We start from the raw sequence: 13,165 nt of genomic DNA on the forward strand, positions 1-13,165 counted from the left end.
CCAGAAGGTAATCGGTTCAAGAGCACCTCTGCTCATTCTCCATGTCATGTGGAATTGTGCCAGGAAGAGCATCCAGTGTAATACTTGTGCCAAATCAACATGCAGATACATATCAGACCTGCTGTGGCAACCGTGAGCAAAAAGAGAAGCTGAAATAACTTACGATGGCTATTTTTGTTATCCAGTCTCCTGCTCTTCATGTCAACTTGTGTCTCTGTTTATCTGTACAGCTGGAACATCAGCAGTTTCCTTTAGGATAAATTAAAGTCTTCTGATTCTAAATGATTCGAGGGAAACCATGGTGTTGTGCTCAGAGTTCAGCAGTTTGGAGTCATGACGTTGATTCATGAACTTCAGATTTTACGAATTGTGTACATAGTAACATTTTTTGGGCGTATAAATTAAGGAAAAAGTATAATCAATAGTATCGATTGATCGGCTTCATCAGTCCATCACTAAGCTGAAGAACTCCAACACAAACTAACAGCTATCATTTGGATGTGGTGGAGTTGGTCTGAAATAAAGTTTAGTGGACAAACCTGCTCTGGATCAGCAAACTTCAAGCTTGAAAACAGCATCCAGCACGTTGACTAGTTTCTTCTCTTCTTTAAATCCACTCGTTTCTTCTTGTTGCTCTGTGATGTTTGTTACTACCAACTCAAATATCTCGGTATTAGCAGCAGTTAGCCGCTGTTTCAACAACCTTCTCGGCTGTTCCACCTTTTCGCGCTAACTTCGCCTTTTCGTCTTCTTCCGGTTTACTGTCGACCCTTGTGCTTCTGGAACTCTTCAAAAAACATATTCGAGGATCACAAAGTGAAGTTTGATCTGTTCAGAGAAGAGTTTCCAGCTTCTCCAGCTAACTAGCTTTAGCCTCGGACAACAACAGGAAACATTTATTCTACGTTGGGACAAACCAGTTTACAGGCTGATTACCGCCACCTGCTGGACTAGAATATGGACATGTTGTCGACGTCCATAGTGAAGTGGCCTCTGTGTTTGTGTGTCCGGAGCATCAACTGAAATCCAGAAAGAGCTGACTTTCGTCCGTTGGCATACTTGTGTATTTTTTTTTTCATTAGATTTCAAGCCGTGAAAACAGCAAGGTGATCGGAATAATATTTTTGAGAAATAAGTCATTTCTGAAAACAAGACTGTTTATGTCGCACTTCCGCAGTAAGAGCATGTATTTCAAAATAAAAGCCGGTGAGGTTTCTGTCGACCTGACAGAGTTCATCAGTTTGCCAATCCTCTAACATCCAAGACAGCAGATTCAAAACTGGACATTTTCTGTCTGAATATGACCCCAAACCCAGAATAAACATGTTCACACTACAGACAAAACTGCAGACATGTTGCTCTCATGCGTCTGATAAAAGTATTTACAATTTTAAAGGCAGAAGTACAAACAGAAAGTGTAAACAAAACCTGATCGACTTTCTCAACACTTGTGTAGATAGATTTTGTAACCTCCAAACAAGTATATAAATGTAACTTACACTCCAGAAAATACAGAACTTAAAATGATCAGAGCAGCTGAACGGCAGCGTTGTAAATCTGGACGCCCTGTTGTCCTCAGTTCATGTCCGTGTCTTCTATCATGTTGATCTTCCAGCATTTCTGCTGCCAAATTGTCTTCATGACAGACTCAGAAATGCCGATGATTCAGGAAAAATGTTGTTCACCTTTAAGACACTCCTTGTTCCACCTCCACCACCGACCTCTGACCTTACAGGTATAGCAGCAGACATCATGAACCAGTTCTAGTTAATAACCAGAGCTCACCCGGGTTTATTCTCCCAACTATTTCCCTGCACTATGCAGGCGAGGAAAATGATCACATACCCCAAATAAAATTTTCTCAATGGCTATAAATTTTGTAAGAGTCATTTTAGTGTTTACACTATTGTGTAAATAGACTTTTGAATGAAACTTGAAGTACCAGCTGAAATGTTGACAGCAGTGTGTCAACTGGATCAGGGAACACAAATTTGCTGGAAATATTTTTGCTGGAAGTTGTGATTCTTTTCCAAAACTTTACTGAAAATCTGCAAATTTTCCTGAAAGCCATCCTTTTTTTTTTCTACCAGAGAACATGAAATTCAGGAACATGCTCAATTTATTGGGGAATTTCGTAGTTTTCATAAACAAGAGTTGATATTTTTCCCCAAATTCAAATTTCAAAATTCTGCATTGAAGAACAGAGCTTTGACAAATCAAACAAAACCATCAGAACTAAAATGTATCAGAAACTGGAGGAGAAGCAGCATTTTGGGTGAATTTTATTATTTTCCAAAGAACTAGTCTGTTTACAACAAAATTCTAAATTTGGTGAGGAAGAATTGTGAAGTCTTTAAATGACTCAAACAAAACCATCAGAATTATGATCAGAACGTGAAGAAGAAAATAAGTTGTGATTAATTTCACTATTTTCATCACAATTAAAAATTTTAAAATTCTGTGAGGAACAATTATGAACAGAGCAGAAAAAACCCCCCAAAATTCATAATCTGTTCACCATCTACCTTTTTATAAAAACCCTTTCGTGATCTCGTGTCCAAGGATTTAAGGTAAAACAAGGTGGAGACAGTTAAGAAAACAGCAAATTGTTCTCCTGCTGAACAAGATTATATTTCACTCACTAACCATCTTTTCTAATGCAACATCATATTATGGACTTTTTTGAAATTTGTTTTAATTTGAATTTATTAGGCACACATATACTTAAGTTTAATCTCCACATTATTTAAATACTTCAGGATAAACATATTTTAAGGGGACAAATTTTCTACAACTTTTACTTCATTCAATAGCAATTAAAATCTATTGGGCTCAATAAAAGAAACTTTTTGCAAGACTATTTGCTGCAGTTTTCACGAATCGACACAGAGTAGCTTTACTCTGAACAGCAGAGCTGCATCAGCTACTAACACCGTGAGACAGAGTGTAAATGAAAACTCTTCTTTTTATTAAGTTTGTTGTTCGTGTTGGATGAATTTACTCTGCAGCACGTTTATTATTTTTTATTTTTTGACTAGTCTCACCATGTGGCTCCGTGTGTTTTGTGGACATTGCACCCCGGGGATGCAGTAAATTTTATATCTTGTGTCCAGCCTTGATGATTTTGCGTCAAGATGGCGTCAGTGTGAACTCTGCTTTTTGAACAGCACAGATCCTTTAGAACTTTAGCCGATAAGACATGTCCAAGTTTTCTTTCTAAAGTGGTCAAAGTTGAGTTTTGGAGCTTTCCTGACAGTGCACGTGCACGTTGTGACCACAGTCTGTGAAAACTGTGTGAAGATTTTACACAAAAACTGCATTGATGAATCCACCCTGTTGATGAACAGATGAAAGTTCTGATCAAATCTAATAAGAATCCGTCTGATAAAGGTGTTTTTTTAATTCGTTACTTGATTCACATAAAAAAAAAAGTCATACTGTCATACAGCTTTTGTCAATCTATGATCTAAATCATAATCTTGCCTAAAGAAGTATGTCCCTTCGGCTGTTTTGTTTGCACACGAGGGTTTTCCACAACAAATCTGAGGCCTCGGGCACCAAAATGGCTAGAACCGGCTCTGAGACCAATTGAAGGAAACCCGTCATAGCGAAGGAGAACTTTAACCCCTGTATCAACTGCTTTCTATGACCATGCTGTTCGCGGATCATTTTTAGGGTTTTGGTATTTCATTTGCGTGTCTTGTATCATGTGTATTTTCAGATGGCTCTTTTGTCCAAATCTTCGACCACATTCAGAACAGACAAATGTTTTTGTCTTGCATTTGCCTTGAATTTCCTTCTAATAGAGTGCAGTGGGCCCCAGACATGGGGTCTAAAGTTACATCCTTAACATTACTGACATTATATCAGAGGGCTCTCCTTAAGATGGTGACCTATCCTCTCCTCAAATACTGCCTTTGATCTCCTGTCCCACTTCTCACATTTGAGTAAGCGAAACAGTGAAAGATCTTTTTCTTCTCCCCAATGGACCGATTTACAATGGTGTAGTTTCATTGGATTGTTTTGGCCATTGGATGGTGTTGTTGCTGGGATCCAGGATCAGAACTATCTGGTGGATGACCCAGGTGAATACTGCCACAGGAGAGATGTCTCCCCACAGGACTGGGAGAAACTGCACCATTGCTTTCTTCACACGCCCTAATGCTTAGGCACTTTGTGGAGATTTTAGTTAGGGTTTGTTTTCTTTGAAACATCCTCATACCAAGATCTCTCCTGGCAAACCCCGTCACGGTGGGACCGAGGACACTCGAGGCTCGGTTATGAATTATCATGTGTTTGTTCAGGTTGCCCTTTAGCCCAAATCTTTTACCACACTCAGAACAGACAAATGATTTTTGTCCTGTATGAATTATCATGTGCATTTTCAGGTGGCTCTTTTGTCCAAATCTTCGACCACATTCAGAACAGACAAGTAGTTTTTGTCCTGTGTGAATTATCATATGTTCGTTCAAGCCGTTCTTTCGTCGAAATCTTTTACCACACTCGGAACAGACAAATGCTTTTTGTCCTGTATGAATTATCATGTGTATTTTCAGCTGGCTGTTTTGTCCAAATCTTCGACCACATTCAGAACAGACAAATGGTTTTTGTTCTGTATGACTTTTCATGTGTTCATTCAGGCTGTTCTTTCGTCCAAATCTTTTGCCACACTCAGAACAGACAAATGGTTTTTGGCCTGTATGAATTTTCATGTGTTCATTCAGGCTGTTCTTTCGTCCAAATCTTTTACCACACTCAGAACAGACAAATGGTTTTTGACCTGTATGAATTATCATGTGTTGGTTCAGGCTGTTCGTTCGCCCAAATCTTTTACCACACTCAGAACAGACAAATGCTTTTTGTCCTGTATGAGTTATCATGTGTGTGTTCAGGTTGCTCTTTAGTCCAAATCTTTTACCACACTCAGAACAGACAAATGATTTTTGTCCTGTATGAATTATCATGTGTTTGTTCAGGCTGTTCTTTTGTCCAAATCTTTTACCACACTCAGAACAGACAAATGGTTTTTGTCCTGTATGAATCATCATGTGTCTGTTCAGGTGGCTCTTTCGTACATATCTTCGACCACACTCAGAACAGACAAACACTGTTTGTCCTGCCTGAATTCTAATGTGTTTGTTCAGAGTGCCCTTCTGTTTCTGTCTTTTACTCTGATCAGAACAGCTAAATTGTTTTCTTCCTGCTTGCCTCTCCTTTTGTTGCTCTGAACTGTTAATATGACCAGATGTTTTTACATATTCAGAGCCTTTGAACTGTTTCTCATCAGTGTTGCTTGAACTAACAATATTGATATTTTTTCGACAGTTAAAACTTGACTTAAGTTCTCCAGTCTGTTTCCAGTCATGACTGTCATCAGTCTCAGTTCCAGAACTGTCTGAACTCCTGCCACTGGTATCTGGTTGTAAATGTCTGTTTGGACCTGAGTTGCTGGCTGGTTTTGGTCCTCCATCATCCTCTCCATCAGCTTCTGCTGTCAGTGTTCTGTGTACAGATGAGCTGCTGGCTACAGGCTTAGCCTCTGTGCTCTCATCACTTCGGTTTTGATGAAGCTGTGATGGCGCTGGTTTTTCATCATCATTTTCACTCTTCACAGGGACGGCAGTGAAACCAAACTTGGTGAGATCTGCCTCCTCCAGCTGCTGAAGCTGCTCTCCCTGCTGACTTACCCACAGCTTCTTTTCTTCTTTAATGTCCTCCTGGTCAACACTCAGATTCCATTCCTGGTGTTCAGGGAGAGTTTCTTCTTTAATCACCAACAACGGCTGCATGTCTGCAATGAAACAAATTAGAAATAACTGTTAGAACAAATACTCATTAAAATAATCAGAGTGGTGAGTTTGACCTGATGACAGTAAGTTATTACACTGATGGAACTGATAAAGTGGAAATGTACATCATGATTTGTTTTACATTTCACAAATTTATAATAATAATTAAATTAAATTTATAATGTCTTTGTCTTCCACAATTGTAAAGGGACCTTGACACTTGGATGAATTTGATTGCTGTACTGGCACACAATCTGGTGTGTCAGTGAATAAACTTCTTGTAAACTGTGCGTGAACTGTGCACAGCTGCGAGCCAGTGTGCAAAGAAATCTGTGAAATGTTCAAAAATTCTGGCATGCATTCTCGTCGTGAATATTGTCTCACCAATTCGAAAAGACTGTCACTGCGTGCCAATGCATATCTGAACGATTATGAGATGTTATGAGATGAGATGCTATAATAAATGTAATTTTACAGATATGTTATCAAACTCATGAGAAGGAATGAAAATGCAACTGTTTACCAAACCATATATATAATAAATAATTACCTTTCAGACTATTCCAAATACATTCTCCACCGCACAAAGCGCATGAGAAAAACTGCAGGTACAGCTAATTTCTCTGTAATTGTGAGAGTGATGAGAGATGGGTTAAGGTTCTGACAGTTCCAACAGCAAATGAGTCATGAGCTATGAAATGATTATTTTATATAACATGGCGTCAAACAGGACAAAGCATGGCATCCAGTGGGACTCACTGGCATGACTAATTGTGCAGCAGTGCAGGGATCAAATTTGTGCACGTGTCAAGATGGCTTAATGGTTTATTTTCTGGATTGCCACAAAATAGTATAGGATGTCTACAGATAGGACAGAATACAGCTGCTCGAGTTTCGATGAAAATCAGGAGGTTTGATCACAGACATTCTGGCTTCCCTTCACTGGCTCCATGCGCCTCAAAGAGCAGATTTCAAGGTTTTGTTGCTAACATATAAGGCTCTAAATGGTCATGAACTCAACTAGGAATGGGTATTGATAAGATTTTATGATACCATGATCGATTCCGCATATCTATCCGATTCCTTATCAATTTCCTTATCGATACCTCTTGTGAACTTTATGTGTACTAAAAGTAGTTGTTTTGAAGTTATTAATTCCGACCAGAGTCTGTCTCGGCAGAGAGCGGCGCAGCGTTTGCAGCTGTGCCAACGGAACAGAGGATGATTCTCATTTTTTGACTGCAACCAGACAAGAGTCCCAGTTAGTGACTTTAAGCCACACAAAAGTGACTCAAGATTAACATATTTTAATGGCTTTGAGAGGGGTTAAGAAGCAGACGTGCCACTTCTGAAGAGCAGCAAATCAAAGAACCAACAAGCCAGCGGATCGAAGCATTGCTTCATTGATTCATGCTTTAAACTGGAGTCGCGCTGCAGAAACAGTTGATTACAGACTCGGTGCAGGGTCTCCAACCAATGTAGAGGAATGATCATTTTCCCAACAAACACCCTCAAAAACAACGACTGCTCTGAAGGACCGATAAGGGAATCGTTAAGCAAAAAGACTATTGATATCGGTGGATCGAATCATTTCTTCACGAGACCCGAAAAGAACTGGTTCTCGATACCCAACCCTAAACTCAACTACAACCCCTGGCAAAAATGATGGAATCATCGGCCTCAGAGGATGTTCATTCAGTTGTTTAATTTTGTAGAAAAAAAGCAGATCACAGACATGACACAAAACTAAAGTCATTTCAAATGGCAACTTTCTGGCTTTAAGAAACACTATAAGAAATCAGGAAAAAAAATTGTGGCAGTCAGTAACGGTTACTTTTTTAGACCAAGCAGAGGGAAAAAATATGGAATCACTCAATTCTGAGGAAAAAATTATGGAATCATGAAAAACAAAAGAATGCTCCAACACATCACTAGCATTTTGTTGCACCACCTCTGGCTTTTATAACAGCTTGCAGTCTCTGAGGCATGGACTTAATGAGTGACAAACAGTACTCTTCATCAATCTGGCTCCAACTTTCTCTGATTGCTGTTGCCAGATCGGTTTTGCAGGTTGGAGCCTTGTCATGGACCATTTTCTTCAATTTCCACCAAAGATTTTCAATTGGATTAAGATCCGGACTATTTGCAGGCCATGACATTGACCCTATGTGTCTTTTTGCAAGGAATGTTTTCACAGTTTTTGCTCTATGGCAAGATGCATTATCATCTTGAAAAATGGTTTCATCATCCCCAAACATCCTTTCAATTGATGGGATAAGAAAAGTGTCCAAAATATCAACTTAACTTGTGCATTTATTGATGATGTAATGACAGCCATCTCCCCAGTGCCTTTACCTGACATGCAGCCCCATATCATCAATGACTGGAAATGTACATGTTCTCTTCAGGCAGTCATCTTTATAAATCTCATTGGAACGGCACCAAACAAAAGTTCCAGTATCATCACCTTGCCCAATGCAGATTCGAGATTCATAACTGAATATGACTTTCATCCAGTCATCCACAGTCCACGATTGCTTTTCCTTAGCCCATTATAACCTTGTTTTTTTCTGTTTAGGTGTTAATGATGGCTTTCGTTTAGCTTTTCTGTATGTAAATCCCATTTCCTTTAGGCGGTTTCTTACAGTTCGGTCACAGACGTTGACTCCAGTTTCCTCACATTCGTTCTTCATTTGTTTTGTTGTGCATTTTCGATTTTTGAGATATATTGCTTTAAGTTATCTGTCTTGACGCTTTGATATCTTCCTTGGTCTACCAGTATGTTTGCCTTTAACAACTTTCCCATGTTGTTTGTATTTGTTCCAGAGCTTAGACACAGCTGACTGAACAACCAACACCTTTTGCAACATTGCGTGATGATTTACCCTCTTTTAAGAGTTTGATAATCCTCTCCTTTGTTTCAACTGACATCTCTCATGTTGGAGCCATGATTCATGTCAGTCCACTTGGTGCAACCGCTCTCCAAGGTGTGATCACTCCTTTTTAGATGCAGACTAACGGGCAGATCTGATTTGATGCAGGTGTTAGTTTTGGGGATGAAAATGTACAGGGTGATTCCATAATTTATTCCTCAGAATTGAGTGAGTCCATATTTTTTTCCCTCTGCTTTGTCTAAAAAAGTAACCGTTACTGACTGCCACAATTTTTTTTCCCTGATTTCTTATAGTGTTTCTTAAAGCCAGAAAGTTGCCATTTGAAATGACTTTAGTTTTGTGTCATGTCTGTGATCTGCTTTTGGTCTACAAAATTAAACAACTGAATGAACATCCTCCGAGGCTGGTGATTCCATAATTTTTGCAAGGGGTTGTATCTTGTTGAACTTGTTAAGCCTTATGTGCATCCTCATGCCCTGTGCTCCTTGGATGCAGATCTGTTCCGTGTCCCAAGGGTTCAAAAAGTCAGCAGAGTTGAGAGCCTTTTCTTGCTGTAATGACCTGTTTTTTTGATGAAACTGTCCTGAACAAAAAGCTCAGAAGTCTATGCTTTAAATACAGAAAAGACACTTTATTGAAATCTCATGTGAAGTCACAGATCTGGGTTCTAACCGAACGCAGCTCATGCAGAAACTTGTTCAAGAACTACAAACACAAATACAGTGGCTTTTTATAGAATATGGGAGTCTTCTCCCCATTACAAAGGGCAGGCCTATTCTCACAACCGGTTCCTATTGGCTTCACATGGGAATGAGAGTGGGCAAAGAAAAAAAAAACACCTTTGAAAATGGTCAGTAGTCTGGATGCTGCCGTAGGCCCCCAGCAGGCTACAGGGGCAACTCCCCTGGTGGAAGAAGCTCATAGGTTTTGAAAATGTTAGAGGCCTTTTGGGGCCACTACAGAGACCTAATCTCAAGAATTTCCATTTTATATTTTTTGTATGTTGGGGTATGTGGAAACCTTACTGTAACAAAGGAATCTGTCTATGTAGACCTTCTTTCAGTGATACCTGCCTAGTGCTATAAGATATGTACTTACTATAAATGTCATTGCATTGGACAGATATCACTGAACTTGCCAAAACTAGTGTTTTTCCTTAACCTGCAATGAGCTCTTAAACACACTAGAACTTCATGCATGCATTGAAAGGTTTATTTATTAAAGAGAAAAACTGAAGGAAATCAATTTGCGGAAGGGGGGAAGCTTTTGAAAATTCAAGGTAAAAATTGGCCATTCTAGGGGTACCCAAAGGGGAAAAGCCAGGTACAACAGCTCAAGTCCCTTCATCATGTCCAGAAAGCTGGGGAAGTTTGTTGAGTGGGCAATCTCATTCTGGGTTAGCCAGTACATGGCCCTCAGTGAGGCAGTCGGAGTCCGTGCACATTTTTAAGTCAAGACTTCAAACCTATTTTTATTCTCTTTCTTATGAGTAGTTTTTATTTTGTTATGTTTTATTCTTTTACTTCTGTTTTTAATGAGGTATTTTAATTTTTTTTATTTATTTATTTTTATTTTTTTTATGTTGAACTGTTCTGTGAGGCACCTTGAGATGGCTTTTGTTGTAATTTGGCGCTTTATAAGCTGATTAAGTTGAAATTGAACAACATTTTATTGAGTCTTAAAGTAAATAAATATGAAATTGGTTACTGGATCCTTAAATTCTGGACATAATAAACTCTACATGTTGGATCCTTGATCTCTGGACAAAAACAGAAATAAAATCTGTTAGTTTTTGTCAAAAGCATTTCCTGTCACACATTATTATTGGCATGAATGTATTTCCATACCTGTGAGCTGAGCTCTAACTGCAGATGTGCTGCATGTCAGGTTTATAAAGAATGTAAGACGTCTCATTTTGGGAGGAAAAAACGTTTTAGTCGACTATAGTTTATTGTCTGTATTGCAACGTTTGTAAGAGGTGTAGTTTATTGTCTGTATTGCAACGTTTGTAAGAGGTGTCATTTTATTTAAAGCGGCTATTCGTTTTGAAGTTATTAAATCCGACGGGACTCTGTCTCGGTAGAGCGCCGCGCAGCGTTTAAAGCTGTGACAACGGAACGGAGGATGATTCCCGTTTCTCCACTGCATGACAAGAGTCCCAGTTAGTGACTTTAATCCACACAAAAGCGACTCATGATATTTTAATGGCTTTCAGAGGGGTTAAGAAGCTGACTTACCGCTTCTGTAGAGCAGCGAATCAAAGAGCCACTGCTTCGATTCACGCTTCAAACTAGAGTCGCGCTGCAGAAACGGTTGATTACAGGCTGTACTGAAAATCGTAACGGTCCAAAATTATAGTGTAACGGGCCGTAACGCAAGTTTGCGCTAGCTAGAACCCTGATATATATACATTTTTAGGGGTGCTTAAAATATATTTAGGGGTGCTTGAGCCCCCGATGCTGCACTCACTGCAGTTTATTGTCTGGAATAGTCTCAGATGAGACAGCGGGTGCATTTTGCGGCAGTGGCATCTTGTCTCAGCACTTCCTGTGGCATCTGCGTGTGTCGCTGTTTCGTTGGCATCTTTATGTGCCGGCGCACATGCTGGTGTTTTATTTACCTGCCGAGGCACATGTCAGTGTTTTCAGTTGATTTATTTATTTCAGACATGTACATTTAAAAGCATAAGTAGATCAGAGATTAAAAAAATAATTTAAGATACAAGTATGGCTCTTCCGGTGACATCTTTATGTGCCGGGGCACATGCTGGCGTTTTCTGTTTTATTTATTCATTTAATTATTTGTCAGACTTGTACATGTAAATACTTTAACAGATCATAGCTGAAAAAATAAAAATACAAGTTTTAAAAAAGTCTTCAAACTCGTTCATTAAAGTTCCAGCAATGAGGATAAGTAAAAATCAGATCTAACCAGCGATACAACACCTTAAAAAAAAAAAAGTCTGTGTAACATGGAAATCCTGTAAAATGACAAAAACTAAAAAAAAAAAAAACTAAAAAGAAAAACAGTGTTGAATTGACAGCAATAATTGCACAGATTTTATCTTCAAAACAGGCAATTAACAGCTTATCTGTTCCATATACTGTAATTGTTAACATGCAAAAACAAACATTTATGTTGCATTGTAATTATTATTTAAAAAGTTGTGGGTGGGTGGGTAGGTAGGTAGACAGATAGATAGTAAACAGTTACTGTGTTTTGTTAGTAAATGGGAGATGCCATTGTTTTCAGTATTTCTTGCAGCACTTCCGGTGGCATCATTTTATATATATATATATATATATATATATATATATATATATATATATATATATATATATATATATATATATATATATATATATATATATATATATACACACGAGGGCTGTCAATAAAGTATAGGTCCTTTTTATTTTTTTTCAAAAACTATATGGATTTCATTCATGTGTTTTTACGTCAGACATGCTTGAACCCTCGTGCACATGCGTGAGTTTTTCCACGCCTGTCGGTGACGTCATTCGCCTGTGAGCACTCCTTGTGGGAGGAGTCGTCCAGCCCCTCGTCAGAATTCCTTTGTCTGAGAAGTTGCTGAGAGACTGGCGCTTTGTTTGATCAAAATTTTTTCTAAACCTGTAAGACACATCGAAGTGGACACGGTTCGAAAAATTAAGCTGGCTTTTGGTGAAAATTTTAACGCGGTTAAAATTTTTTCACGCAGTTCGCGTGATCTGCCACCAACTCACTGTGGAAGCTTGATGACAGCTGCCTTTTATCAGAAGTCATTCTGAGGCTATAAACAGAGAGACATATATGTTTATATAGATTATACAAAGCTAGGTCTTTATTATTTTGCCTGTTTTTAACTACAAAGGACTACTCTCAAATAATGAACTGTGATGCCGCTACTTTATTCACCCTGTTTTCTGCTCAATGATCGTTCCATCTGTTGACCTCAGAATTTTACAGTTATTTACTACTGACTTTACATCACTGAATACATTGTAAGGAAAAAAAATCTCAAAGTTAGTCCAGTCATGATTCAAGATTTCTTTGTCATTCCACCTTGTGAAGGTAGAAAACAAAACAAAATTTTGTTGCCACTGCCACTGTCTCCTTACAAAAACAAAGATGAGCAAAAATAAAATAACAAATGTACTGATAAACAGATATACTATGTGCAAATTGTTGGAAAAATGAATAAATAAAGTAACAGATGTACTATAAATACCTTGAATACCAGATGCCACCGCAGGTAAGTACAACACCATCATGTGCCCCGGCACATAAAGATGCCACCGCAGGTAAATAACACACCAGCATGTGCCACGGCACATAAAGATGCCACCGCAGCTAAATACAACACCAGCATGTGCCCCGGCACATAAAGATGCCACCGCAGGTAAATACAACACCAGCATGTGCACTGGCACATAAAGATGCCACCGCAGGTAAATACAACACCAGCATGTGCACTGGCAC

The 13,165-nt window shown here is 38.8% G+C and overlaps 1 protein-coding gene across 1 annotated transcript; it reads right to left on the minus strand.

Annotated features, from left to right (window-relative positions):
- Positions 1-4,337: 4,337 nt before the first annotated feature.
- LOC117531203 (oocyte zinc finger protein XlCOF15-like) lies at positions 4,338-5,087 on the minus strand (the record flags this gene model as incomplete). The annotated part of the gene is made up of 1 exon (XM_034194250.1): positions 4,338-5,087. A coding segment is annotated over one exon (750 nt), but the record flags the coding sequence as incomplete, so codon positions are not given.
- Positions 5,088-13,165: the final 8,078 nt, after the last annotated feature.

Source organism: Thalassophryne amazonica, chromosome 18 (assembly GCF_902500255.1).
Source record: "Thalassophryne amazonica chromosome 18, fThaAma1.1, whole genome shotgun sequence".
NCBI lineage: Eukaryota > Metazoa > Chordata > Actinopteri > Batrachoidiformes > Batrachoididae > Thalassophryne > Thalassophryne amazonica.